The sequence below is a fragment of the Rosa rugosa genome, chromosome 5 (genome assembly GCF_958449725.1).
Source record: "Rosa rugosa chromosome 5, drRosRugo1.1, whole genome shotgun sequence".
Classification (NCBI taxonomy): Eukaryota; Viridiplantae; Streptophyta; class Magnoliopsida; order Rosales; family Rosaceae; genus Rosa; species Rosa rugosa.
In genome coordinates, this window is record NC_084824.1 from 18,485,752 (window position 1) to 18,510,753 (window position 25,002).

Here is a 25,002-nt window from a genome sequence, read left to right on the forward strand (position 1 = left end):
TAGCTCGATAAAGGAACTCGTATACGTGACCGTCGGAATAGTACTGTGAGTGGACTTTTGTTTTTAAGAATTGATGCATGCATTTATTTCTTAAAGTAATGCTCTAATTATTTATCATATTACATTTCGAGCATATGATTTATTTTCAGAGATTGATTATTATTTGACGAATTATTTATTTCCGAGGTGATTTCCGGAATTATACTTTTTTATTATATTTCTATTCGTCGATTTGAGACTTTTAAAGGATTTTCGAAATGGGATTTCGATGGAGTTATATTTCTTGTTTATTTATCGACTTTCGGTTTTGGCATTGGGAGTGCCTTGATGATGAACTTGGAATTGGTTTTGTTTCGATTTATGGAGATTATGTTTTATTATTATTTTCTCTCCTATTTATTTTTGAACTTGAGATTATCTTGGCGTGTGGGACACGTCGTTGGAAATTCATTTGCGAGAGTTGGGGAAACTTTATGGATTTATGTGGTTTTCGGATTTTCTTTTGCCCTACTATGGGTGACTATTATCATTGCTAGCATTGATTTTCGGCCTTTGTGGCGCGGTGATGGGATCACCGTAGCCCTCCGCCTTTGTGGCGCAGGTTACTGTCTGTGTGACAGTAATTCTGTAGCCCGGTATCCTATCGCTACACTTAGTGGCGTAAGGGTATATTACGGGAGTAATGGCAGTATTTTATCCTGGGAGGCTATCACCCGAGCCTGGGAGGCTCACTCGTATGGCTATCGTCTTCCCCTACTCATTATACTATTTTCGACTAGCGGGGCTAGTCCGATTTATTTTAGTCAGCGGGGCTGGATTTATTTCCTTGAGTATCTGAGTTTCAACCTTTTCTTTTATTCGTTTGTGACTAGCGGGGCTAGTCGGCTTGCATGAGCAGAACTCCTCTTATTTTATTTTTGTTAATCATTGCATGCATCGGGAATTTTTAAAGAAATAAATGTGGGAAAGTATAAAATCCATTTGGTTTAAATTTGTTTATTTTTGTCCACTTACGCTAACGTTTTTATGTACTTTCCCCTGGGCCCTACGGTTTCAAATGCCCAGTGTGCAGGTGAAATTAGTTGAGGTCGGGCGTACATGGAGTCGAGACATAGTCAACAGCATGGCTTCCGCGTTTGCCTTTGAATTAGGTTTTCCTCATTTACCTTTCTATTAGAATTGCTCTGATTACCTGAGGAATTAAGGTTATTAAGTTGAGATTTGTGTGTTGTGAATTTGGTTGATGTTGATTTGGGGAGCAGGGTGGCTCCAGGAGTATAAGGATGGGTAATTTAGAAGTGTAAATATGCTTTCTACAGGTTTTGGGTAGTCCATTTTAGGGGAAATTCCGCCAAATTTTTGGCAAAACTTCTTCTAAGGTGGGCCCCGCAGGGCCACCTCAGATTTCGGGGTGAAATCTGGGGCGGGTCCTGTCATTAGTCCTACATCGAAAACAAGGACCCACCTATAAAATGTTCACTCCTCTCCCCTCATTAATTACGCATTTACTACTTACCTACTGTTATTCTGTCAACATAAATACATTGACTAACTTAGACATCGGAGAAGAGAAGACCGCTCAGCGCGGTCTCCCTCTGACGCCCTTTGTATTTTACTTGACAGCTAGCGGAAACTCTGAGAACATCACAAGTAGCGGTCCGCCCACCGGACCAGCGTTAACCGAGATTTGGGCTACCGCTCAATCTCAGACATTAACAGAGAGTGATAGTGACGAGACATCTTGTGATTCTACTAGAGTAGACTACCCATCTATACAGCTGAAACAGCCCTAATCATGTATTGGTTTTAACATTAGTAGCAATAGTCAATAGTAATAAAGGTTTGTTAATAGTGCATTTTATTGGTTTGAGGTTCATCTTGATCGATTAGTTTTATGCAGGTCGCTCAAATAAGAGTATTGCATTCGTTAATTGTAGAATTAGTATGTGTGCCTCTTTCTTTATCAAAAAAAGCCTAACACTACAAAAATATTGGCCTTTTGTGACATCTAATTGTGACATAATAATGCGGCCGTCGTAAAAACTATTAAAATTTTCATAATTTCCAAAATATTACGCGCTAAACCTTACCGCTGTATTTAATTACGATACGCAGTTGCATTCGTCGCATCGTATGTCGCAATTAAATAGTCCAGCTTTTATTTTACTTTTTTTCTTTTTTAAGTTTACTTTTTCACAGTTACACGAATACACGATTTCTTCTTAGAAAGGAAAATCGGCGTCTTCTCTCCAATAGGGTTGCAAAGAAAACTGTTCCGTGGGTCATTCGACGGCTACTGGATTATGATCGGAATTTGGGGGGGGGGGGGTTGATGGAGAGTAGGAACTGAATTGTTCGTTATTAGAGAAACGACGCCCATGAAACTCCGAATCTGAATGGTTGGTGTCTGTTTGTTGTGTTTTCTGGTTATAGGAGTTAAAGTATCCACCAATAAGCATCGATCTCATCTGCAATTGCATTCATGAAACTCCGATTGGTGATTCTGTTCAACCAGATATGGTTCAGATTTCTTCTCTTCCGACTAAGCAAATAGCAGATTTCAGTATGGTATTCACTGGTTTTGCTTGTGTTCTATGCTGGGTAAGCCCATATAATCTCTGACTCTGAAGAATCTCTGATGAGTTATAATTTTAGTCATGTTATTTTTCAAAGGGCTTGTAGTTTCAGTGGCCCGTATAAATGATGATGCATGTATATATATATATATATCAAAATTCTATGCTTTCCCAATGGATTTCTTATATATATGTTCATAGTAATGGTGCAAAGGATTATCATGTTTGTAGGACCATTAATTCAAATAAGAGTTGATTAAACAATCTAACTCTATATTCTATACCAATTTCTAGTCTGTATGAGTTTTGGTTCCTAATTCCATTGATGATTTTTCCCCCGTTTATCTTGGTTTGTATTATGTTCTGTCTTTTTGTGAAGAACATTACAGGTATAACAAATATTTCACTTGGGAACGCTGCCAATTGTAGCTTAGTAGGTGAAAGAGGTCCACTTTCCTTTCAGGTATCTCATCCCTAATATCAGTCTGAGCTTTTGCACGTTTTCTCTCTGAAGTTATTTAGTTTTAGCTATTTAGGTTTATTCCAAAGCATCCCTTGAAATGTTCTGATTAATTCTTACCACTATAAACCTCATAAATTTGACATTCTTATGAAGCCAATCATTTGTCTGATAATACAACATTGTTTTGCTTCTTACTCTTCAGGAAAAGCTATAACCCACAGCTTTTGTAAATAGGTGACGTCTTCTTTTGAGGTAAACAAACTCGACTTTCTTCTCTTTTAGGTAATATTTGGTCTTAAAAATCTAGTTTAGACTCTTTTAGTAACTCTATTGTATTAACCCCTTGTCAATGTGAATGAGTGAATATGACCACATTAATGCCTTGTCAATGTTTTGTTATCACTGGCTGTTCAATATACAATTGTGTTGACATTTATGTATGCAAAGCTGTTGTGACTATTAGCTTTATTGTTTATATTTGAAACAGCCAAGTCAAAGTGCTCTTTGGATTTTGTAACTTGGAAGTTGATTAGAAAGTAAATTGTTGCATATGCAAGACAATATTGGAGATGCTAATGTTACCTGCAATAGCATAAAGTATTTGTTGCAGGTTCAGATTCTTCTCAATGATTAAGAGAATTCCTGAGTTCTTGACTTTTCTAGTCCCTTCAAGTATTGCTGCCTTGCTGGTATAGTTTTTTCCTAATGCTTTTAATGAGAAACTTTTTTTATTCAAGTTTTCTGGTAGTTCTAACTGTGGGTCTTATATGCTTGTGGAAATGAACTATCAGAGATCTGCAACTTTGTATAGCAATAATAAGTGAGATCAACTAATATATACTTGGCAATACTAATCAAATCTATTTGTATGTGCAGGCTTTGGTTTCAAGATTATAAACTCTATATGTGCGGAGACTATACTTTTGTATAAACACATAATGTTTGTTTTAAGTAAATGGTATTATATAATAATTGGTTGGAGAGCTTCTTTGATTATAATAAGGTGAAAGTCCAAAGGCTCAATTGCGACAGTCTTAGCTGTCGCTATTTTTTTTTTATTCTCTTGTCACAATATTTGCGACGGAAGAAAAAGCGTCGTAAAAACTTGTATACTATTTAGGACGCTTCCTAATGCGTCGTTTTTAACCAAAATTGATTACGACGTCAATATATGCGACATGCCAAGAAGCGTCGTAAATCCGTCGTAAAAGTTTGTTGCGACACCCAATTATGCGTCGTATATAACGAAAAAGTATTTGCGACTCGATTTTTGCCGACGCTTCACCAAGCGTCGCAAATCCGTCGCAAAAACTCTTTTGCGACGCTTTTTGCCTTTTTGCTGACGCTTTCTTATTGTCGCAAAAAAATCAATTTTTTGTAGTGTAAGTTCTGACTTCTTAGGGTGGAAAATGAGCTGTAGAGTCAAACTAGAGTGAAAGTCTAACCAAACACATTAGATCGAGAGATCATTACTATAACAATTGGTATTTAAACTTGAATCAACAAAAATGTATCCAAATTGTTTAAACCACATTCAATTGGTATCGATCCTAGTGGAAGTCTAACCAAACACATTAGAGAGATCATTACTATAACAATTGGTATTTAAAGTTAAATCATCAAAAATGTATCCAAATTGTTGAAGCCACATTCATTTGGTATCGATAATTAGGTCTTTCAGTAAATTTCACAAGTATTTTAGTCAAATCATTTGGCAAAGTTTCAAGATTATGTGATAGAAAAGTTGATAGAAGTTTCCAGTTAGCATTGGGTGTGTGTGTTTGGTGGGGTGGTAAGGCTTTGGTCTCATATATAAGAGGTCAAGAGTTCGAGCCCCATCAAGGGTGGGAATGGGGTGGGTTTTTTTTAAAAAAAAAAAAAAAAGTTTCCAGTTAGCATATATACCAAATTGACATGTTTTGAATGATGTGTGTTCTATTAAACAATTTTGAAATTTTGAATCAATTAAGGCAAAATTAAGATATAATTTATCATACGGTTCTAATCGCTACAAAAATAGAATCTCATCTCTTGAGCTACAATCTCCCACAGTCAACAATAGCTTAAGCTACTCAAATTCAACTCAATCATTTAGTGTAATGGTTTTGACATTGTGATTGTATATGTTAGGTAGTCAACTGCATTTGTTGTTTATTACTGAACATTAGCACATGCTTTGGTGTGTCCTTTGCTAAGGCTCTAGGGTCTCACAGCCTCACAACCATAGGAAGTGCCGTAGTGGCAATAAGATTAGACTCAGCTTTTAGCTATGGCTATGCCTATGGGTGCATTTATATATTGTGGGTGGGTAATCATCCAAGCTCAGCTAGACCACCCAAGAATTCATAGCCAAAAGGGGTTGTACTCGATTTGCCCATTCTGGGTTTCGTGGGCATTGCTCAATGCTGAGAATTAAGATGGTGGTTACACATTTCTTTTGCACAGTGAACTTAATAGTTTGATGACCCAATGAACACCTTTATTTTTTTTTTTTTTATGGAAAATTAAATTTTCTTAGTAAGACTATTCATTTCAATGGTATGCTTCATGGCTAATTACAGTAAATCTAGTGATATTTCCTGTAGGGTTGATTTCTTGGAACCAAATATCGACAAACCGCTTGTAACAGTCCTACATTGACAACCAGTTTGCACAGATAACCATTTTGTCAAAATGGACTAAACTAAAAACTTCAATTTCAAAATTAGTTTTCCTTTTGACTTTTTGAGAAAGTGCCACCCACTACAATGAGCCATTTATTAACCCACGACACTAGACCGCTTCCTCATCGATCCCCACTTCTTCTTCTTCTTCTTGATCTGGTCTTATTTTCAACTCCACTTGTAGCATATCATCTTCTTCTTGTTTAGACCAACATGCCACTGACATCAATCGTCTACTTCTTCAGACATTTAGCTTTGCACGACGGTACCACATCCCCACTATTTTTAGAATTGAAATTGCAGCAATAATTAAGGTGCGACCTCAACGACACTTCACAATTCCAGGAAATCGAGGGCGTTATATTCTGGTAGTCAGTTGTCAACCTCAACTGTCAATATTCCCGCATACTCAATCAAAGCATGTGTCCATACGACGCATGTTTTAGGGAGCTAACGCATCAAATATTCGTCAGTTATTGTTTGCACTGACTGAATTAAAGATCGCAGAGACGATCTGTATTTTTCGAAACATTAACTTTTTCGCATACTTATCGCCAGACATGAATTCTTCTAAATAAAATCTCAATTAGATAAAATTTCCCAAAAAAAAAAAAAAAAAAAATCTTGCAAGTCTAAACTGAAACTCTGAAAGTGCAGCACAGTAGCAGCAGTACAGTGAACTCTACCAGACCAATAGTAAAGCGAGTCAGTGACCACGGTATCGGATCAAACCCATGACGTCACCTCTTCTCAATCCCACGGCTCACAGCCCAAACTCCTCTTCACCTATGCCACACACGATCACTGCCCAAAACTCTTCAACCAATAGCTTGTTAATAATAAGACATGTGTTAAGAATGTGTGGAAGCACATCACACTTTGGGAAGGCGGGCCCCACCTCTTCCCCCGACCGAGATGATCATTATTTAGTCTTCGTAATCCAAAGTACTAATAAACCTATATCCTGTCTTTGTAAAATTTGACATTCCCAGGGGTAAAAAGTAAAAAAAAAAGGCAAAGGAGGAAGAAAAGTAAAGCCTCTCCTCCCCCCACCCTCCCTTTTTCTTCTTATTGGGCATCTTCTTCTTATTCCAATAGATAGATGACTACTACTACATTACCAGTATTTCAGGTCTGTCTTAATGACCAAATAATTAATTTTTATTTACAAAGTTGTTGTCTTTTTTTACTTAATTTTGGAGGGGCCCTGTGTTTTTCTTTACCTTCTCTTACACAACATCAGTTTCTTCGATTTGTTGATCTGCTCCTCACACCTGTTGGCCTCGATCTTTCTCTTAAATGGCCACCGGAGATCCTAGAGAGAGAGAGGGGCAGTTTGAATTGGAATTCTGAAGATGGGTTTTGTGTGAGTGGAGGAAAGTTTCAAGCTTTGTTTGTGTTTCTGTATGAGAGAGAGAGAGAGAGAGAGATTTTTATAATTGTAAGTGTTTGTGGGGCTTTTGTTGGTGTTGTTGGGTGGGTTTGAATTTTGGGTTTGGAGTTTGATATGGGTGGGTGCTTTCCTTGCTTTGGATCATCCAACAAGGAGGGTAGTGGTGGTGCTGGTGGTGCTGGTGTGAAGGAAGTTAGCAAGAAGGAATCAGTTAAAGAAGGCTCAGCTACTCAGTCTCACCATGTTACCAGAGTTGGCTCAGGTGAAATGAAATTCTTGTCTTTCCAATTTTGAGAATTGTTTCTGGGTTTTTCTTGTTTGAATTAGTCTGATTACTTGGTCTGTTATGGTTGTGCTGAATTGTCTCGTTTTTTCGTGTGTTTTGATGATGGGTTGTTGGTGCAATTTTGTGTTACTTTGATCTGATACATCTGTGATTGTTTTGGTTGGTTTGCAATCCGAGTCTTCGTGCTTTCTCTGTTGTAGATGGTCTTGATGTTTGTCTTGTTTGAATTGTGAATTGATGGAGTTGCAATGGATGGTTCTGGAGATCTGCAATCAGTTCCTAAAGGTTTCAAGAGTCTTGCTTTCTTTTGATGACCTGTTCAGTTCATCGTTTAATTGCCAAATGTGATGGATGGAGAATCTAATATGTGAACTGCAAGTGAAAGCTTGAATTGATTTCTTTTCAGCTCTTGTGCTCCACTGTGTATTAGTTCAAAATTCAAATGCTTTAGTTCAAAGGCTTAAGCTTTTAATTGGCATGTTCACTGTAGTGGTATTATTGCTGGTTCTCACTGTAGCACCAACTTGCTTGAACTTCAATTCTAGTTATTTGATTCTATATTTACACCAACGGAATATACAAGGTACTACAGCCATTACTATTTACTTTTTACTTGTCTGTTGAGATACTAAATATTTTCTGTAACGCTGCTAAGATGTTTACCATGGCTCTTAGGTATTATGGTTGCATTGTTAACTAAAATGCCTGTATAACTTCTTTGTGCCCCCTGTTTTGCATCTAATTCGATCATTTTTGCAGATAAATCAAAATCTCGGAATGGTTCTGATCCTAAGAAGGAACCACCTATTCCAAAAGATGTACCTACAGCACACATTGCTGCACAAACATTTACTTTCCGAGAGCTTGCAGCTGCAACAAAGAATTTTAAGCCCGAGTGTTTATTGGGTGAAGGTGGTTTTGGACGTGTCTACAAAGGTCGCTTGGAGAGCACAGGGCAGGTAGGTTGATTAGGCTGAGATAAGATGGAGAAGCATATGTATCACATCAATGGCCCAGTCTCATCTTGTCCATGATGCTGTCTTTGCTTTGGCATTATTTGTTCCAGGTAGTTGCAGTGAAACAACTTGACAGGAATGGACTGCAAGGAAATCGAGAATTTTTGGTGGAGGTTCTTATGCTTAGCCTTCTGCACCATCCAAACCTTGTCAATTTGATTGGCTACTGTGCTGATGGGGATCAACGCCTTCTCGTTTATGAGTTTATGCCTTTGGGATCCTTGGAGGATCATTTACACGGTCAGCTTGAATTTCTTGCATTTCCATTATAAGAGACACTCTTACTTTATTTAGTGTAGAAGCCACCTTATGCAATGTACAATAGAATCACAGTCTGGATAATGTGTTATTTTCCTGCGGAAGTGTCTACAATTTTAGTTTCCTTAAAGTGAAGTTAGGATTTGCAATAAGATTTTGGGGGATTTGTTATAGCAACATCTCTTAGACGAAGCATGTTTTGCTGAGGGTTTTATCTAAAGAGAAGTGCATAGCAGTGCAAAGTGCAGTCTTCTTTCTATTGAAATATCTGCAGCATGTATACTCTGTGTGTGTGTGTGTGTGTGTGTGTGTGTGTGGTGATTACTTAAGAATATGAGATGTTATTGTAAACTGTGAATTCGAGTTATTTTAGGAAGTTTGCAGTGTAAAATTGTATTAACTTTACATACTGATGTATATTGTTAGTTATAAAAAGTTAAAGGGCACTATTACTTAGGAGTTCTTAACATGGTTATCTACTTATCTTTGCCTGAAAGCTTTAAGGTATATACTGTCATGTAGTTATATATACTGAGTTAGTGTCGGTAGATTGCTGAAGTAGATGGGAATGCTGATGTTGGTTCATACACTAAATTATATAGAATTAATGGTTTTTAGCTTCCACCAAGCTGCAAGACTAATCATGGAAAAATACATTATTGAGTTGATAGAGTGTGCCAACCGTTCCTTAATCCAATATATTCCTAGTTTTGGTTTTGGTGCACTCAACTGCTATTGTTATCCTGGTCAACATGCTTTGGGCTTTAATGCTGTGTTAGGTTTAATGTTAACATTCGGTGTCTCTTCCCTACTGTATTATGCTTCTCATATCCTCCCAGGACCCATAACTGTGGGAGGATACAATGCCTTAATATTGTAATTTTAAGAAACCTAGTCACCTGGCAACTATTTGACCTATGACTTTTCATATGGTTCACTTCATTGGTGGGACATTGTGTGTATCTTTTGTAGTTCTAAGTGTGGTATTAGTAGTCTAAGTTTCTGTTTGTATCTTTCAACTGTTTGTGTTTAAGTTGGGGATGCTAGTAGCCTAAGAAAGACAACTCTCCAATGTACATGGAGGCAATGGTCCTAATAGACTGCACTGAAATGTTCATGGTATAAGAACATAAGCTTTATGGGGGAGGCTGACATGGCAGTAATGATGGTTATTTAGATTGAACTGTTGAACTAGCTATGACTTTGTCATAGAAGAGAAGGGCAACCTTTGCTGTGTATTTTCTGGCTGATACCAGATATGTTTTATGTTGCAATTTGTTTTATACTTGATGATATTGACAAAATTAGCAAAGACAAAATGAGGCTAGGTGAATGAAAGAAAGATAGATGACTAGAGTTATATCCTTTTCCAATAAGTAGAAAATGCTACTGTCAAAGTTGATTTGGGGGGGAATTTGTCTAAATTGATCTCTACGTGGCAAAAAGGGTTCAGTCAACCTTAAGTTGTTTATATTGAGGCTCTACCTTCAAATTATTCATCTCCAAACATGTGAACTGCTCTCCTGGTAAAGTCTTGTGAGGCTCAATTTTCCCAATCTGTGTTTAAGTTTTACCAAGGATCTCTTTCTAAGCAGTAAAACCTGAACAACCAGTAGCGCTCTGCGAAAGAATTGATATACTAACTGGAAAGTTTTAAATAACAGAATGACTTATTTAAAAATTACTGGCCTTTTCTGCTATATTGTGATTCTCTTGGCTTTATATAGTATTTCAAAGATAGAATACAAGTCAATGATCACATTGAAGAATGCATATAGATGATCATGCATTTCATATATATAAAGAGCATCATCAATGAGTGTGTCAAGCCTTGGTTGCATTGCAAGATCAACTATTGGATCATCATGTCTTGCACATACGGCTAGGATTTTCAAAGTAGAAGGAAACTTTTGTTCTCACTGTCATAGACTGAATACTGCAGATATTGAGTCATAATTACTTAGATTCTAAATATGGAGATGCCTACATTTTGCTTCAGGTTTGGAGTTTTGAGCTCATAAGATGCCTCACGTATATTTTTCTTCAATATGCGCTTTCATAGATATAACGGATGCCATGATGGGTGTGTCAAGCCGGTCTTGTACTGGATTTCATATGTAGGAGATCTAAATCACAACTACTTTATTCTTGGTACTGAGAAGCTTTAGTAAATATTTTCTTAATCATATCACCAAGGAGTGAATGATGCATCATTCTCTAAGTCATTAGTTTGTCATTCCTGTTACTTCACTATCTGAGTTCTGAATATTCTTAAGATGCCTAGTATTTTGTTGCAGTATATTGTCTTCTTTTTCTTCAGCAACTTATTCCCACTCAAGTACAAGTCAAGATTGGTTATGGATGCGTAAAATTTCTTTAAGCTTTTCTTATTCGATGTTTTCAGATATTCCAACAGAAAAGGAACCCCTCGACTGGAATACAAGAATGAAGATTGCAGCTGGTGCAGCTAAGGGGTTAGAATATTTGCATGATAAAGCAAACCCGCCCGTTATATACAGAGACTTGAAATCCTCCAACATCCTTCTTGATGAAGACTTTCACCCAAAATTGTCTGATTTTGGGCTTGCAAAGCTAGGTCCTGTTGGTGATAAAACACATGTCTCCACGCGTGTGATGGGGACATATGGCTACTGTGCTCCAGAATATGCTATGACAGGCCAGCTTACTCTGAAATCCGATGTGTACAGTTTCGGAGTTGTCTTTCTCGAACTTATAACAGGACGAAAAGCTATTGATAACACCCGTGGTCCTGGAGAGCATAATCTTGTTGCATGGGTAAGCATTTGTTCTTGCCAACTTGACAATTCTTCAGTGTTGTAAAATATTTCTCTAATTAAGAGAAGCTTTTCTTCACAATTTTTTTGTTCTCTTTTCATTTTGTCGACTATTTGGTCTGCAGGCACGACCACTTTTTAAAGATCGTAGGAAGTTCCCAAAAATGGCTGATCCACTACTACAGGGCCGTTATCCAATGCGGGGGCTTTACCAAGCTCTTGCTGTTGCAGCCATGTGCTTGCAGGAGCAAGCAGCTACAAGGCCTTTAATAGGAGATGTTGTGACTGCTCTTACATACTTGGCTTCTCAAACCTATGATCCAAATGCAGCTAGTGGTCACAGTAACAGAGTTGGTCCATCTACTCCTAGGCACAAGGACGATCGAAGGAACATGGGAGATGGGCTGGATAGCCCAGATGAGCCTGGACGAGGTGGACGGCATGGTAGCCATTCATACAGAAACTCACCTGATTTCAGAAGGAAAGATCCCAATAGGGACTTGGGTGCTGGTGTAGAATTAGGGAAGATTGAAACCGGTAGCGGCTCTGGGAGGAAATGGGGTCTAGATGGGTTAGAGCAACAAGATTCTCAGAGGGACAGCCCTGTAAGTGCTGGGAGAGCAAGGGAAACTCCGCGAAATCGTGATCTAGATAGAGAACGTGCGGTGGCTGAGGCGAAGGTTTGGGGCGAAAACTGGAGAGAAAAGAAAAGAGCAAATGTGATGGGTGGTAGCTTTGATGGTACAAATGAGTAAATGCAATAACATGCCAAGCAAAATTTCTTATCTTCTGAGGAAAGCAGTGTTGTAAAGTTCTGAAGGTCATTGTGATGAAAGAGAAGAAATTGCAAGGGTGCACATCATCTTCTACAGTCTTGGTTTGCATCTTCCAAGGAAATAAGTGATCTTTCATCCTCCAACTTTGGCTGTTGTTTGCTTGTCATATGTCATTCTTGTAGTCGAGTATGGAAAGTGAATGCTTGGGAATTGTGGTAAAAAGGAAACGCAGGAAGAGAAAGGCATTGGAGGATGGGAAGGGATAGTGTCATGATTTGGGGGCATTTACAGGTCGCCCCCCCCAGCAAAATGGTTATGCAACATTGTTCATCTTTGTATTTAGGTTCTGATGCTCATATTACAATGGGGAGTCAGAACCATGTGTATTTTTGCCCCCATATGTTACAGTCTGTAAGTGGGGAAATTAGTGGGTTTGGTTTTGGATGTTGTTTCATCTTGTATTCATACAATCTCATGTATGGATTCCTGAGTCATGTTTCGGCCTATACAGAAATGTTTCATCCATTTGTTCTCTGTGTACATTTCTCTTCTTAATCCTTATCAAGTTATGTTACTAGTGCTCCTATGTCATCATTATTCAAGACTTGAAGTTAGCAAAGAAACAATAAAAAAGTTGCAATTGCAGCATGTTGGTTTTCATGGTTAAACTGTGTTATTCATTCCTTTTTGTTTTTCGGAGGAAAAGCCATTTGCAACCAAAGTTTCTGGGATGGGAGCCGCTTATAACCAAAGCTTTAAAGAAGGGACTCGAAGCAGTTGCCCAAAGGGTAACAATCTTGCAGTAATGACTTGTTCATAAGCTCAATCCTTGGCAGCTGCAGGACGACGTCAGCTTGGTGGAAACCCTCAAGGAGTCATAAGAAGACTGTCACTGGGATAGTCCGACCTGTGGATCTGACAAGCTCCTGCTCTTCCATTCTGAGGTTTCACATTGATGAGTAGTTAGTGATGTTGGCTGGTCCTGAAAGTGGTTCAATTGGCATGGAAATGTGATGCATTTACCAATTCCTTTGATTCAGCTGCATCACTCAAAGACCACATAAATGGGGTGGTATCACCTAGCGGCCAGAGCAGGGGCCCTCCAGTTCTATAGACAAGTCCTTAAAGGTAGCAGCTTTCATTACAAGGACTCAGAGATGGGCATACTCAAGTTGTTAGGTCCCTTGTATGCTAGGATCAATTTATTTTTTCATGTACCTTGGATCAACGTTGAAATTTTGTTTCCTGCTGCAGCTACGGATCAAAGTGGAAACAAGAACTTGGAAGCCACATATACTCACAGTGAAGAACATGTTTGCTTGGACACTCTGGGACTAGTGAATCGGAAGGCAACGCATTGATGATTTGTTCATTTATGATGACACTCTCCGCCTCTATGCATGATCTGCCATCTTTTTTGCAAGGTGCAGGATTTTATTGAAGGGGGAGATACAAGCAATCTAGGCAGGCCCTCATGGCTTGTTTTTCAGGACATGAAACTGATCTGGTAGTATGGAAGTTCATGAAATTGCCAAACAGCTCGAGCCTAGAGGACAATGTACTGTAATTTTTCTTTCTTACTTTTATGAAATGTACAAATTAATTGACAATATTCAAGACCTTGTTACATTTTTGTACTTTATGAACTATGAACTTGAGCAGTTGTGATGAGCTGCTGTCGATGACAAATGGTCACTTTGTAATAAACTGGAAAACGGAATTCCATTGCATAAATTTAAGCACTAAAACATTCTCATCTCAAATCATCAAAACTAAAAATAAAAAATAACCTTCTGATTTCAATTTGGATCATCCATACAACTGAATAATTCTTTCTGCCAGATAGTTCTAACAACACAGAGTGAGAATGAGAAGACATAAGAAACAGACTCATCTTTATTAGTTCCTTTGACAACCCCTTTCTCATTATTACATGATGACTTTATTCTGGGGAGGTTTAGGACCACATTTTCTTCCACTGTGCTGAAATTTATAGGTCTAAAACAAATTTACAAGAAAACAAAAGTGTATTTTCATTAAAGTACTTCACCATCTGAAATCTTCTGCTTGGAGCCACATTGGGATGGAATGCTCCATGATCATCCCTGGGTGCAGCTAAGCTCTTCAACTCGAACTTCAAAAGCTCTGCGTGTCATATTTCACATATGATGTTGCAATAGTTGTATTAAACCCTTGATTTTGTCTGAGATCTTTAATTGTCTTACTCAGAGTTTATTTCCCTCGACTGTTTTGGAGTATTGTTACCGACCGAAAGATTGAATTAAAACAAATTAGCAAAGAGAAGGCAATACATTTGTTATACATCAGAAAAGATGATTACACTAATAGGCCTATTAACAATTTTAAGGTCGTAGGCTGGTAGCTTCAACTAGTTTTGCTAGTTTTTACTTTATAGTTTTGCTAGCTTCAACTACACTAGACGTCCCCAAGAAAGTACTGAAACTTTAAATTGAGACTACAGTAGAATAGGGAGACACATAAATTGATATAACTACTAAACCATAGTTCTATCATTGAGAACTTCAGGCTATTTCAAGAATCAGTTGCATAAAGGAAAGATTATCTGAATTTTTTTTTTTTTTTTCTAAATCCAAAGTTAAACTAAAAATTAAAGAATACACGGTACAAATACATATAAGAAAAAGATTGTATGCCAGGTTTAAGAGATTCTAAGATACATTCATCACACATTCACACAACTAGTGTGCCAGGTTCTCATACCAGTCATACGCATCTTGGCGCACATAATGGAGGGACCAATGCAGTCACTGAATTATTATTCAAATGCTGCCAGGTTCTCATACCAGAACTTTGTATCACAAGTTAAACTAGGTAATTATGTAAATACTGAAAATGAGCAGAATCAAGGGTAATTGCAAGGTGAGAAAATCATTGGCCAATCACTGCTCTTTGGAATCTCATGAACTGAATGAGGACAACGAGATGACTGGGGAACTAAGACTAGAATGAAGTTTAGTTATAATAAATTTTAGTCAAGTAGGGTGGAAATATGACTTCAATGTGAGGAGATTAACATGGAAATAAGATTTTTATTTGGTCAGAAACATGGTCATTGAAGAAATAGCAAACATTATTGTATTTTATTGTACATACTACATACCGTTCAACTGGATCAAAACCAGTACAGACCTCACTAACCGTTCAATCCACAATCCACAGAAATCGAAATTGAGAACTGCAGAAAAGTATATTTTCCATATCCAATGGCGAAGACCATGAGTTGCCAATCTACAATATTGAATTAGAATGATTAATGGGATCTACAGCATATTGCAGACAGTGAATGATATGATGCACCAAATACATTAGCTGCTTACAATTGGTTTTTCGTTAGTTTAACTTTGTGATTACCAACTGAAGAACATTACATGAATGCAATCGGTACACTGGCAATAGCAGATAACAAAGTTTGAGATGTTTAATTCAATGGCTTAAATGAGTGGCATGATCATGAAGTAGCACACTGGCAATAGCAACTTTGCGACCGGTGACCGGTCACCGGAATCCCTAATCCGGCTATCGGACTGGTGACAGGATTCCGGCGTCCGATTTTATTGCCCTCTAATAATACCCAGTAATCATATTATTGCCCCCCAATAAACATATTATTGCCTCCTAATAAACTTGTTATTGCTCCCCAATAACAAGTTTATTGGGGATCAATAATTAGTGAAAAATGAAGATGGTTTTAATTTTGAAAGCTTTCGGAGGTTTATCCAAATAAATAATCTTATTATTACCCCCCAATAATCTTATTATTGCCCCAATAAACATTTTATTGTCCCCCAGTAATCTTATTATTGCCTCCCAATAATCTTATTATTGCCACCAAATCATAATAAAAAAAACAATCACTACTGGCAAAATTCCCTTCCATTCTCAGTTTACCACAAAAAATAAAATAAAATAAAATTTGACCACCCAGAAAATGTTGTGGGCAGCAAAAAAAAAAAGCTAGAAATTGATTTGGGCACCCAATCACCATCTTCACCGCTCTCTTGCATCAAAAACACCTCCTCCATTCCTTCCCAACCTCACAGCTCCCTCGAATTCCGAAAACCCCCAGGATCCGACCTGACGCAGTCGGTCGGGTCCTGCGACTACTCCGATGGAGCCTGGATCTACGACCCTAAAGCTTCTCCCAAGTACGACAACACCTGCAAGGAGATCTTCAAGGACTGGAATTGCATTTCCAGCAACAAATCCAACGGCCGTGAACTCATCAAGTGGAGGTGGAAGCCTAAGCACTGTGATCTGGCGAATCTCCGACACTAACGGCGCCGACATCAAGTCAATGCCGGCCCTAACGGTCAAGAGGTTGAACCGCGACATCAAGTCAATACGAATCGACAGCGAGCTGCAGCGGAGTCTGGGCAAGAGGTTAAACCGCACCGGAGTTGGAGATCGGGGAGAGAGATGGTGCCGGCGACGTGGAGAGTGAGGAGAGAGAGGAAATAGTGGCATCTATACAATTTCTTAATCATACGAAGGGCAAAACTGTCGTTAAATGTCAAATTGAGTAAATGAGAGTAAAAAGCTCTTAGTAGAGTAAGTGAACAATTTTTAGACTCAAATTGTATAAATAGTCATTATCCCTTCAAATATTTGTCACTAATACAAACGGTTAACCAAATCCTAATATACAGCTATGAATTCAGTTACGCCTTCCACTGATAGATGATGGGTGAATGTTGAACCCTGACAATTATCCTAAAACCATTCGGAAGGAACACTACGAAATAACTCTAGCATCATGCTTCATTGCTTCTCAAATACAGCATATCTGAGGTTTCCAAACCCCACTACAAAATAATGAAAATATTCTTCAATTCAACGTCTAGAATCATCTCCTCCTCTTTCCCTACACACAAAAAAGGACACAATTTAGTTATTAGTCGCCGCCACAACTTATTGGGATTAAATACACAGTGCAATTAGACAAAAGAAACATAGTTAACATACCGTGCTAACATAATCGTCCATAGTTAATTGCTTCCTCTTCTTCAAAGAAGAGGGGCTCTCAGTTGGCTGCCTCCCCGTGCCACGCTTTGATGGTGTCATGTTCTGAAACAAAACATGCAACAAGACATTTACCAATTTGGAAGTACTTATATGTATCATCATGATTTGAAGTTAACTTGGCACTAAACAATGACAGGAGAAAAAAAAACAAATGTGCATAAAATTGATGCACGAAGCAGAGATCAAACCTTAGCAAGCTTCTTCTCTTTGCGAGCTTGTCTCTCCCTCTCATCAACTTCTTGGTTCTCTTTCTCCACCAATCGAATTAATGTATCACACCTCCTAGCAAGTTCCTGAGTTGTGCGCGACTTCACAAACCAATCAAAACGAAACAAAGGTGACGTGCGAAATGCTGCTTTCAACTCATCCCAGTTTCCATACCCAAGCTTGTGAACCATGCATATCTGCATCGAGTAAGAGACATGAATACTAGAGATATTGAAAACAATGCAAATTTCAGCAGTATGAATGACATAGAAGACAGAAAGCTGTTTTCAAACTGTACCATGAAACGGTCACATTCTTCATTGTACAACTTTCCCTTGTTCTGACCATACAGGATCTTCAGTTCTAGCCATGGATTCTTGTAACGATCCAACTTCTTCCCAATAGCTTTCATTATCTCATCCTTACGAGAGATTCTAGCCTCTCCTCTTTCAATGTTCTTAATGATCCTATCATAATCTGAAAGCATCAAGGGAGTTAATTGTTTAGATTAATTATTTCATAGAAAAAGCTACAAAAATCTAGAAACAGTATATTTAACAGTCATCTGTAAAAGCAAACAAGAGTATATACATTGTATTGTATACAGATTACCAACCCAATGTCTTCTCAATTCAGTAGCATCTCAAATGAAAACCAACTCAAGTATTTGGACCATCTAGCTTAAGACTAACCTAGCTCGCTCAGATCTCTCAGGGTGGGGGTAAAAGAGGCTTAAAGAGGGTGCTTGATTAACAAAAGCTTCAATATGAATCACAAATCAGAATAAGCATTTAACGGGTAGTAGGCCCGAGCAACACCGGTCATATGAGATCAGGTCATAGATTCCAAAAGTCAAGCCAGAAAACCAAATTCAAACTTCTATTGCATACATTGACTCAAGGAATTTAAACCAAGAAATAAACTAAATACTCATAAACATATTTACTTTCAATAAACTACAATCCTTACTCATTTGCATTAATTGAATACAACTTACCATTTAATTCCTTGTATCTCTCTTTGAAAACCTTAGCATATCTTTCAACTTCCTCCTCTGTTTTCCCGTCCATCTCAGCAACAATGCTTTGTATGTCACTTCGCCCATACTTCTCACAGGCCCTGATGAAGGTATTGAAATCTCTTCTACTCCAAGAAGAGAATCCCTAAAATCCAACAATAATCAAACTCAATAAAGAAACCCAAGATGAGCCTTATCTGTAACATCTCTTTTCTATAAGACATCTACATCTATATTTTACTTACCTCTTCTAATAGACGTTCCTTTTCTTCCAGCTCTTCAGCAGTCAATGGATCTCCAACTTCTAAACATTCAAGACAAAGTTAGCAGAAATAATAGCAAAAAACACATTAGCAAATGATCAATAGGGAAAACAATAGATACCTTCAGGTTCATCCACTTCTATAGTCGTGTCCTTCAACTGATTCTTCTGATGATTTTGCTGAGAATTTTAATTAAAAAAAAATTCAGACAAATGATTTGCAGATGTACACACTCTCGGACCATAAATCAGAAAGGAAATGAGTAGAGTTCAATTATACACACCATGAGGTAGCGTACTTCCTTTTCATACAGCTCACTCAGCCTTTGTGTGTTGAAAAATTGAAAATCATGTCTGAAGACAAGACAGCAAATAGGTGAGAAATATTCAAGAAGAGATGACAGAGCACAGATAACAATCAACAAGAAACCAGCATCAAGAGGTGCTTACAATTGAGGCATGCGTGGAATTCGAGGCTCTTTGGGTTTTGCTGGAGCACCTTGGCGCATTGTTTGCTTAAAGTATTCTGATTCTGAGTAACTAATAGTGAAATAACAAAAAATCATATTTAGACAATGATACAAAATTCATGCACAACAAGAAAGCCGACAGATATAACATTTACTTGCGCTTCCGCTCTCTTTTTGGTGGTTCAATCCAGTTTTCACTAACAATCTTCTTGAAGTCAAACTTCTCATCCTTCATCAGGTCAAAAGAGTAAAATTACAAAAAAAGGAACACATAAGTGAGCAGTAAATCACAAATATGAGTCATAAAGCTATAGTAAGCTGATAATGCACAAGAAATACTACTAAAAGTCATACAAATATGAGTCTCTACCTTCTCATCATCAAAGTCATACAATTCAGCAGCTGCAGAAACAGCACCAATATTAGAAATGTTGAAATTCTGGTTAACACAATGTCTAATGCAATATCAAAAATATGAAAAGTTGAATTAAACCAAAACACAAGAACTTTTCATTGTTGATAAACGTACTATCGTCCATCTTAAATTTAATCGCATCCTCAGTAAATTTCTTCATCTTCGCATCAAGCTCAGCAGTTGCCTCTTCTCCTTTCGCGATGATTCTATCAATGTCCTCATCAGTAATTGTGCTATCCTTGGAACTAAAAACCATTTCAGCACCAAACCTCACCATTTGAAGTAGCTCATCTTTATTAACAGCTGCATCAAAAAAGATACAAATAAAGGAATTAAATTTTGAATCAATGGCTCATGTTAAAAGGATAGATCTCTTAGAAGTTTTGTTGCTTACTTTTTTGCTCAGCTAATCGTCCTTGTTGAATCACCAAAGCATCAAGGGCAAGCTTTTTATAAGCCCTCTCAATCACTTTTTCCTCAATGGTATACTGTTTGAAAATAATAGAAATGAGAAATTAGGTTACGCCAACACTGCATAGCTTGAAATGTATCATGTCAGAACACATCCATACCTCAGTGCAGAACCGGAACACTTGAACTTCTTTCTTCTGACCAATCCTGTGAGCACGATCTTGTGCTTGCAAATCAACTTGAGGGTTCCTATAACACGTGCAAAGCATTATCAGGGCAACCATCGCTAACTAAAGAAACTGAGGAATATGCTCACCAACCACTATCAAACGAAACAGGTATAGACATGCAGACAGAACAACAGTCGCTATCACTGAAAAGAAACTTGTGAGAATGCTCACCAATCACTATCATAAAGAATAACGACATCTGCAGTAGCAAGATTGATACCAAGTCCTCCGGCTCTGGTTGATAGCAAGAATACAAATTTCTCACTTCCAGGCTTATTGAAGGCATCGATGGAAGCATCACGGTCTTCACCACCAGTATTTCCATCAATCCGACAATAAAGGTATCCTTTAAACATTAAATAATCTTCGAGAATATCTAGCAGCCTTGTCATCTGATATTAAACCAAGAACCATAAACACAATTCAGATACGATATTCCTGAGCATGCATAACAGCCCTGTAGCATAAATGATTACAAGCATTTACAAAGTTTCATAACATATAAACAACACAGACTGATATTAACCTGTGAAAATATTAAGACCCTAGAATCACGCTCTTTTAACTTTGGAAGTAACTTGTCCAAAAGCACCATTTTACCTGCAATGAAAAATAAACAAACATGAGTTCAATGATCACAATCAAACAATAAGTATCAACGAATTCAATGGCCTGCAACATGTTGATTACCAGCATTTGTGATAAGATGGTCTCCAGTTGTATAAGGAGGCCCAGGCTCAGCACCTTGGAAAAGATATGGATGATTACAGCATTTACGAAGCTGCATAGCTATATTCAGAAGCCGCTTACGTTCTCCACCAGCATTAACAACTTCAAGATCTTTCTGCAGTAAAGCCTTATAGTACTGTTTCTGCATTTGTGACATGCCTACTTTGAGTATTGTTTCTTTTTTCGGAGGCAAACCTTTCTCAACATCTGACTTCAACCTTCGGAGAAGGAATGGCCGGAGGACCTTAAAAATATATAAATGCAGGTAAGATATTGCAATGATAAAAGCAGGAACAACGATAGTCAACAGCTGAAAAGAATTTACGCCTACCTTGTGAAGCTGTTGAACAACCTCCTGCTGGTCATTTTCACCAGATATTTGAAACCATTCATCAAAAGTTTCAGCAGAACTAAATATCTCTGGCAGAAGAAAGTTAAGCAGAGACCATAGTTCATGAAGATTATTCTGCAAGTTAAAATGCAGGGAGAAAACATCAGACATCTTATAATAAACCTAACATCGGACAAGAAATATTGCTTTAACTCCAAAACGATCAAAACAGTGAACTCAAGTTACCCTCCAAATAAGTATATCCAGCATTTTTCTTCTTTCTTTTTTAAATATATCCAGGAAAATAAAGATATTTAAAGCGGAGTTCAAGATAAGAAAGATTTAAACACACCATCAAATTAAACAGACTGTATCTTAGCTTAGAAATCAAACTGATATCACAATCATACCTGAAGCGGTGTGCCCGTGATTAGAAGACGGTAGTTGGTATTATACAGCCTCATTGTTTTTGAAAGAAGTGAATTCTCATTCTTGATTCGATGGGCTTCATCAATGATTATATATCGCCAGCTGAAACGGCGTAAGCAAGACTTCTCTTTGATGGCCATTTCAAAACTTGTAACACAAACATCAAACTTCCCAGCAACCAGCAAGTCCTCACGTATATGCTTCTGCAAGATTAAAAAGTAGTGAATAACTGAGCACAGTCTAATCCAAATAAAGAATTCACTAATACTAACCAATTAGAATGACTTACTCTTTCATCAGGATTACCAAGAAACTTCACAGCACGCAAAATGGGACAGAAACGCCGAATCTCATTCATCCAGTTTCCAAGGGTTGACTTTGGAGCCACAACCATATGAGGGCCGGTTATTCCTCTGAATTCATGCAGGTAACCCAACAAGGATATGGTTTGCAAAGTTTTACCAAGACCCTGGTGACATGGAACAGAACTCATTTATCTCACTACCGCTTATCAAAATAAAGTAACTCATGTAATAAAACAACCAAATGAATGATAAAGAACCAACTGTGAGACATTACAACTAACAAACAAAACATCAGTACATAGTTCAACACAAACAGAACAGAACTGTCAATCCTAAGAGCCACCACTTAGTGCTTACCATCTCATCTGCAAGGATTCCATTTATGCCATTTTCATAGAGGCGTATGAGCCAGTTTAATCCAGCAAGTTGGTAATCCCTCATCTTCCCCTGAATACCTGCACAAGGGGAAAAAAGAAAACAATTGTCAAATTTCAAGCCACACTTAATCAACAAAGTGCGTCATCTACAAAAAAGCCATTGTGGAAACTTTAAAAACCATATATCCAAGCAAAACAAATAAACTAAATAAATTCAAGGAAGATCTCTCACAGGAAGGTTGCGTCAATAGCCGTGTCGTTCCGGTCCCAGATAAACCATCTTCTTCCTCTTTTAGGCATTCTTCATCCTCTTCCTCTTCAGTCTTTTTTGAAGCATGGCGCCCCCTGAGTATGGATAAATGGGAAAAAGCAAAGTAAGTGCATTTCAATCTAACGCACTCATGCAGTTAAATGCAACCAATTAACGAATTTTGTCCTATTCATAATAGCAATTATAACGCGAAATTTTGGTTTTTATTTGTTTCACTTTCTCAAGTGTAATAAAGTGGAAGCATAATAATCGACGACCCAACTCACTACCGATTTGGTATAGGCATAACTTCAAGGGATCAAACATACCTTCCCTTCACCTTCTTCAGGGATGCAGACGGGTCACCTTTGGCAAAATGGGCAAACAACTCCGTTTGCTGCAGAAGATATTGCAACCGACCCTTCCCTCGATTGTTCTGCCATCAAACCAAAACCAATTAGCTCCACCACCATATATTATAGACTACAAATAGTGAGTAACAATTAAAATAGCCACCATATTAAACCATTAAATATACTAACCATGTCAGCATCCACAGCTGCATTTTGTGCATCCAATATTTCCTGAATCTTTTGTTTCTTCATTTGTTCCATGCGTTTAAGCCTGGCCTTCTCGCGTTTGCTCACTTCAGCATTGCTTTCATTACCTCCATCCTGCAAGTCAACCGGCAAAACAGAGCATAAGGGATGGCAAAGTGAAGCCAAAAATGCTTTGACGATTACAACAGGAAACCTCAAACAATTAAACAGTGCAAACGAATTTAACAATACCAAATGTTAAATGAATTCCTTGTAAAACTGTTAAAACCAACCCAAAATACCACCCTGGCCTTTTCTATGGGAAACAGAAATCATTGAGAAAAATAATGCAGGAAGAAAGCTGCAGCCTAAAAAATATGAGCAAAAAACAAGAAACAAAGGCAACAATAACCACACTAGAAACTCTTAAGAGACTAGACAACTGCATCTCTCCAATTAAAAGCAATAAAAACGATAGCAAAAGTCCATAATAAGCTAAGAACCGAACCTTCTTTCACAGATTAAATGTCTAGAATTTACAAGAAACAAAAAAATCCCTAAAGACTCCTAAACATTATCTAATTGAGCTACTAAAGACATGCGCATGCCCCAACCACATAAACTTGGCCTTTTTCACTAACCAAACAAGGTGACTGCACAAATCAACAAGCTTTTCTTCTCCTCTGCTCAGTTCTAGCTTCCGAAAACGGAACATGCAGAAAAAATCAGTCAAAAAACCCCAAGTCCTAGCATTTTCCAATCTCCCTCGCTATTACAACAGGCAAACCTAACCAATCCCTAAACCACGACTCCCGAACGCAACAAACTCCACAAAATACAAAAGGAAACAACTCTAGGGCACACAAATGCCGACACCTAAGCTCAGATCCAACCAAAAACAAACCGGATTCTCTCAAAATCGAAAATATACCTCTTCTTCAAAGTCATCGTCGTTCTCGACCGGCGCGGCCTCGTCGTCGGAGCCGCGGGAGTTGTCCTCGGCGGCGTCCTCGTCGTCGGAGTCGGCGGGGCGAGCGACGGCCTCGAGCTCCTCCTCGTCCTCTTCGTCGTTGATCGGCTCCTCCTCCTCGGAATTGGATAGGGCTTCGTCGGAAGAGACCTGGGGCTTCGGGGCTCGCGCCATGGATCCCGAGATCGAGGGTTTGGTTTAGGGAAAGAAGCGACTGAGATAGATAGTCGACACAAAAATTATAACTAGGGGAAAATTGTGGGAGGCCAAAGCGGCTTCGGGGTATTTATAATTATATTGAAAGCCGTTGGATTAGAAAAAGGTGAGATGTGCGGCTTAGAAACGTCAGGTGGAAATATGAGAATTTCCCGCCAATAATAGGGAAATGTGAATTCCCGCCCATTGACTGGTTACATTTAACACTTCAGATTGAGAGATCTTGATTTCTATTGAAACGTAAAAGAGACCTTTGCTTTGTTTGTGGCTTGGTTTTTTTGTTCGCAACATGAATGAAAACAAGTTAAAAGTTATTCACCTGTAATTGAAATAACGGAAATTGAAATATCTGTTCGTTAATGATTGCAGATATGACAGTTAATTTATTTGGTGAGATTGTAACGCCTTGATTTGCATGTTGCCAAATCAATCGTGTTACAATGCCGCAGACTTTTAGAATTACAAGATAGGTGAGGCCAAAATAATACCCTAGAGATACAAAAAGGAATATAAACTAAACAGTTAAATAAGTCAAGAGCACTTTCTATAATTG

At 38.1% G+C, this 25,002-nt stretch overlaps 2 protein-coding genes and 1 long non-coding RNA gene across 5 annotated transcripts in view; 2 read left to right on the forward strand and 1 right to left on the reverse strand.

Annotated features, from left to right (window-relative positions):
* Positions 1-24,487, reverse strand: part of LOC133708901 (ISWI chromatin-remodeling complex ATPase CHR11) — a 52,393-nt gene extending 27,906 nt beyond the window's left edge. The window contains exons 1-26 of one of the 3 annotated variants that reach the window (XM_062134471.1): positions 24,195-24,487; positions 23,267-23,398; positions 23,054-23,160; positions 22,707-22,819; positions 22,455-22,552; positions 22,082-22,261; positions 21,774-21,995; positions 21,364-21,498; positions 20,994-21,276; positions 20,830-20,903; positions 20,475-20,695; positions 20,235-20,322; positions 20,057-20,150; positions 19,777-19,965; positions 19,618-19,649; positions 19,403-19,476; positions 19,228-19,317; positions 19,062-19,131; positions 18,900-18,957; positions 18,761-18,819; positions 18,495-18,660; positions 17,796-17,974; positions 17,479-17,694; positions 17,231-17,332; positions 17,084-17,129; positions 5,776-5,785 (exon numbers count right to left, since the gene is read on the reverse strand). In XM_062134471.1, the coding sequence (XP_061990455.1) occupies positions 17,112-17,129; positions 17,231-17,332; positions 17,479-17,694; positions 17,796-17,974; positions 18,495-18,660; positions 18,761-18,819; positions 18,900-18,957; positions 19,062-19,131; positions 19,228-19,317; positions 19,403-19,476; positions 19,618-19,649; positions 19,777-19,965; positions 20,057-20,150; positions 20,235-20,322; positions 20,475-20,695; positions 20,830-20,903; positions 20,994-21,276; positions 21,364-21,498; positions 21,774-21,995; positions 22,082-22,261; positions 22,455-22,552; positions 22,707-22,819; positions 23,054-23,160; positions 23,267-23,398; positions 24,195-24,407 (3,213 nt within the window). In that variant the 5' untranslated portion in view covers positions 24,408-24,487 and the 3' untranslated portion in view covers positions 5,776-5,785; positions 17,084-17,111. Of the gene's footprint in view, positions 1-5,775; positions 5,786-16,824; positions 17,130-17,230; positions 17,333-17,478; positions 17,695-17,795; positions 17,975-18,494; positions 18,661-18,760; positions 18,820-18,899; positions 18,958-19,061; positions 19,132-19,227; positions 19,318-19,402; positions 19,477-19,617; positions 19,650-19,776; positions 19,966-20,056; positions 20,151-20,234; positions 20,323-20,474; positions 20,696-20,829; positions 20,904-20,993; positions 21,277-21,363; positions 21,499-21,773; positions 21,996-22,081; positions 22,262-22,454; positions 22,553-22,706; positions 22,820-23,053; positions 23,161-23,266; positions 23,399-24,194 lie in introns of those variants that run through there. The other 2 variants (XM_062134470.1, XM_062134469.1) reach the window with 2 other exon arrangements.
* LOC133712063 (uncharacterized) lies at positions 1,990-4,416 on the forward strand. The gene is made up of 3 exons (XR_009847137.1): positions 1,990-3,039; positions 3,242-3,728; positions 3,916-4,416. It is a non-coding gene; the product is annotated as an uncharacterized LOC133712063 (long non-coding RNA).
* Positions 6,820-12,751, forward strand: LOC133708903 (serine/threonine-protein kinase PBL27). The gene is made up of 5 exons (XM_062134472.1): positions 6,820-7,357; positions 8,141-8,340; positions 8,448-8,637; positions 11,060-11,451; positions 11,576-12,751. The coding sequence occupies exons 1-5, from the start codon at positions 7,210-7,212 to the stop codon at positions 12,203-12,205; spliced, it is 1,560 nt and encodes a 519-aa protein (XP_061990456.1). The 5' UTR covers positions 6,820-7,209; the 3' UTR covers positions 12,206-12,751.
* Positions 24,488-25,002: the final 515 nt, after the last annotated feature.

Coding starts and splice junctions, on each gene's coding strand:
- LOC133708903 (XM_062134472.1), top strand. CDS start 7,210: ATGGGTGGGTGCTTTCCTTGCTTTGGATCATCCAACAAGGAGGGTAGT. Junction 7,358..8,140: donor TGTTACCAGAGTTGGCTCAG/GTGAAATGAAAT, acceptor TCATTTTTGCAG/ATAAATCAAAATCTCGGAAT. Junction 8,341..8,447: donor GCTTGGAGAGCACAGGGCAG/GTAGGTTGATTA, acceptor TATTTGTTCCAG/GTAGTTGCAGTGAAACAACT.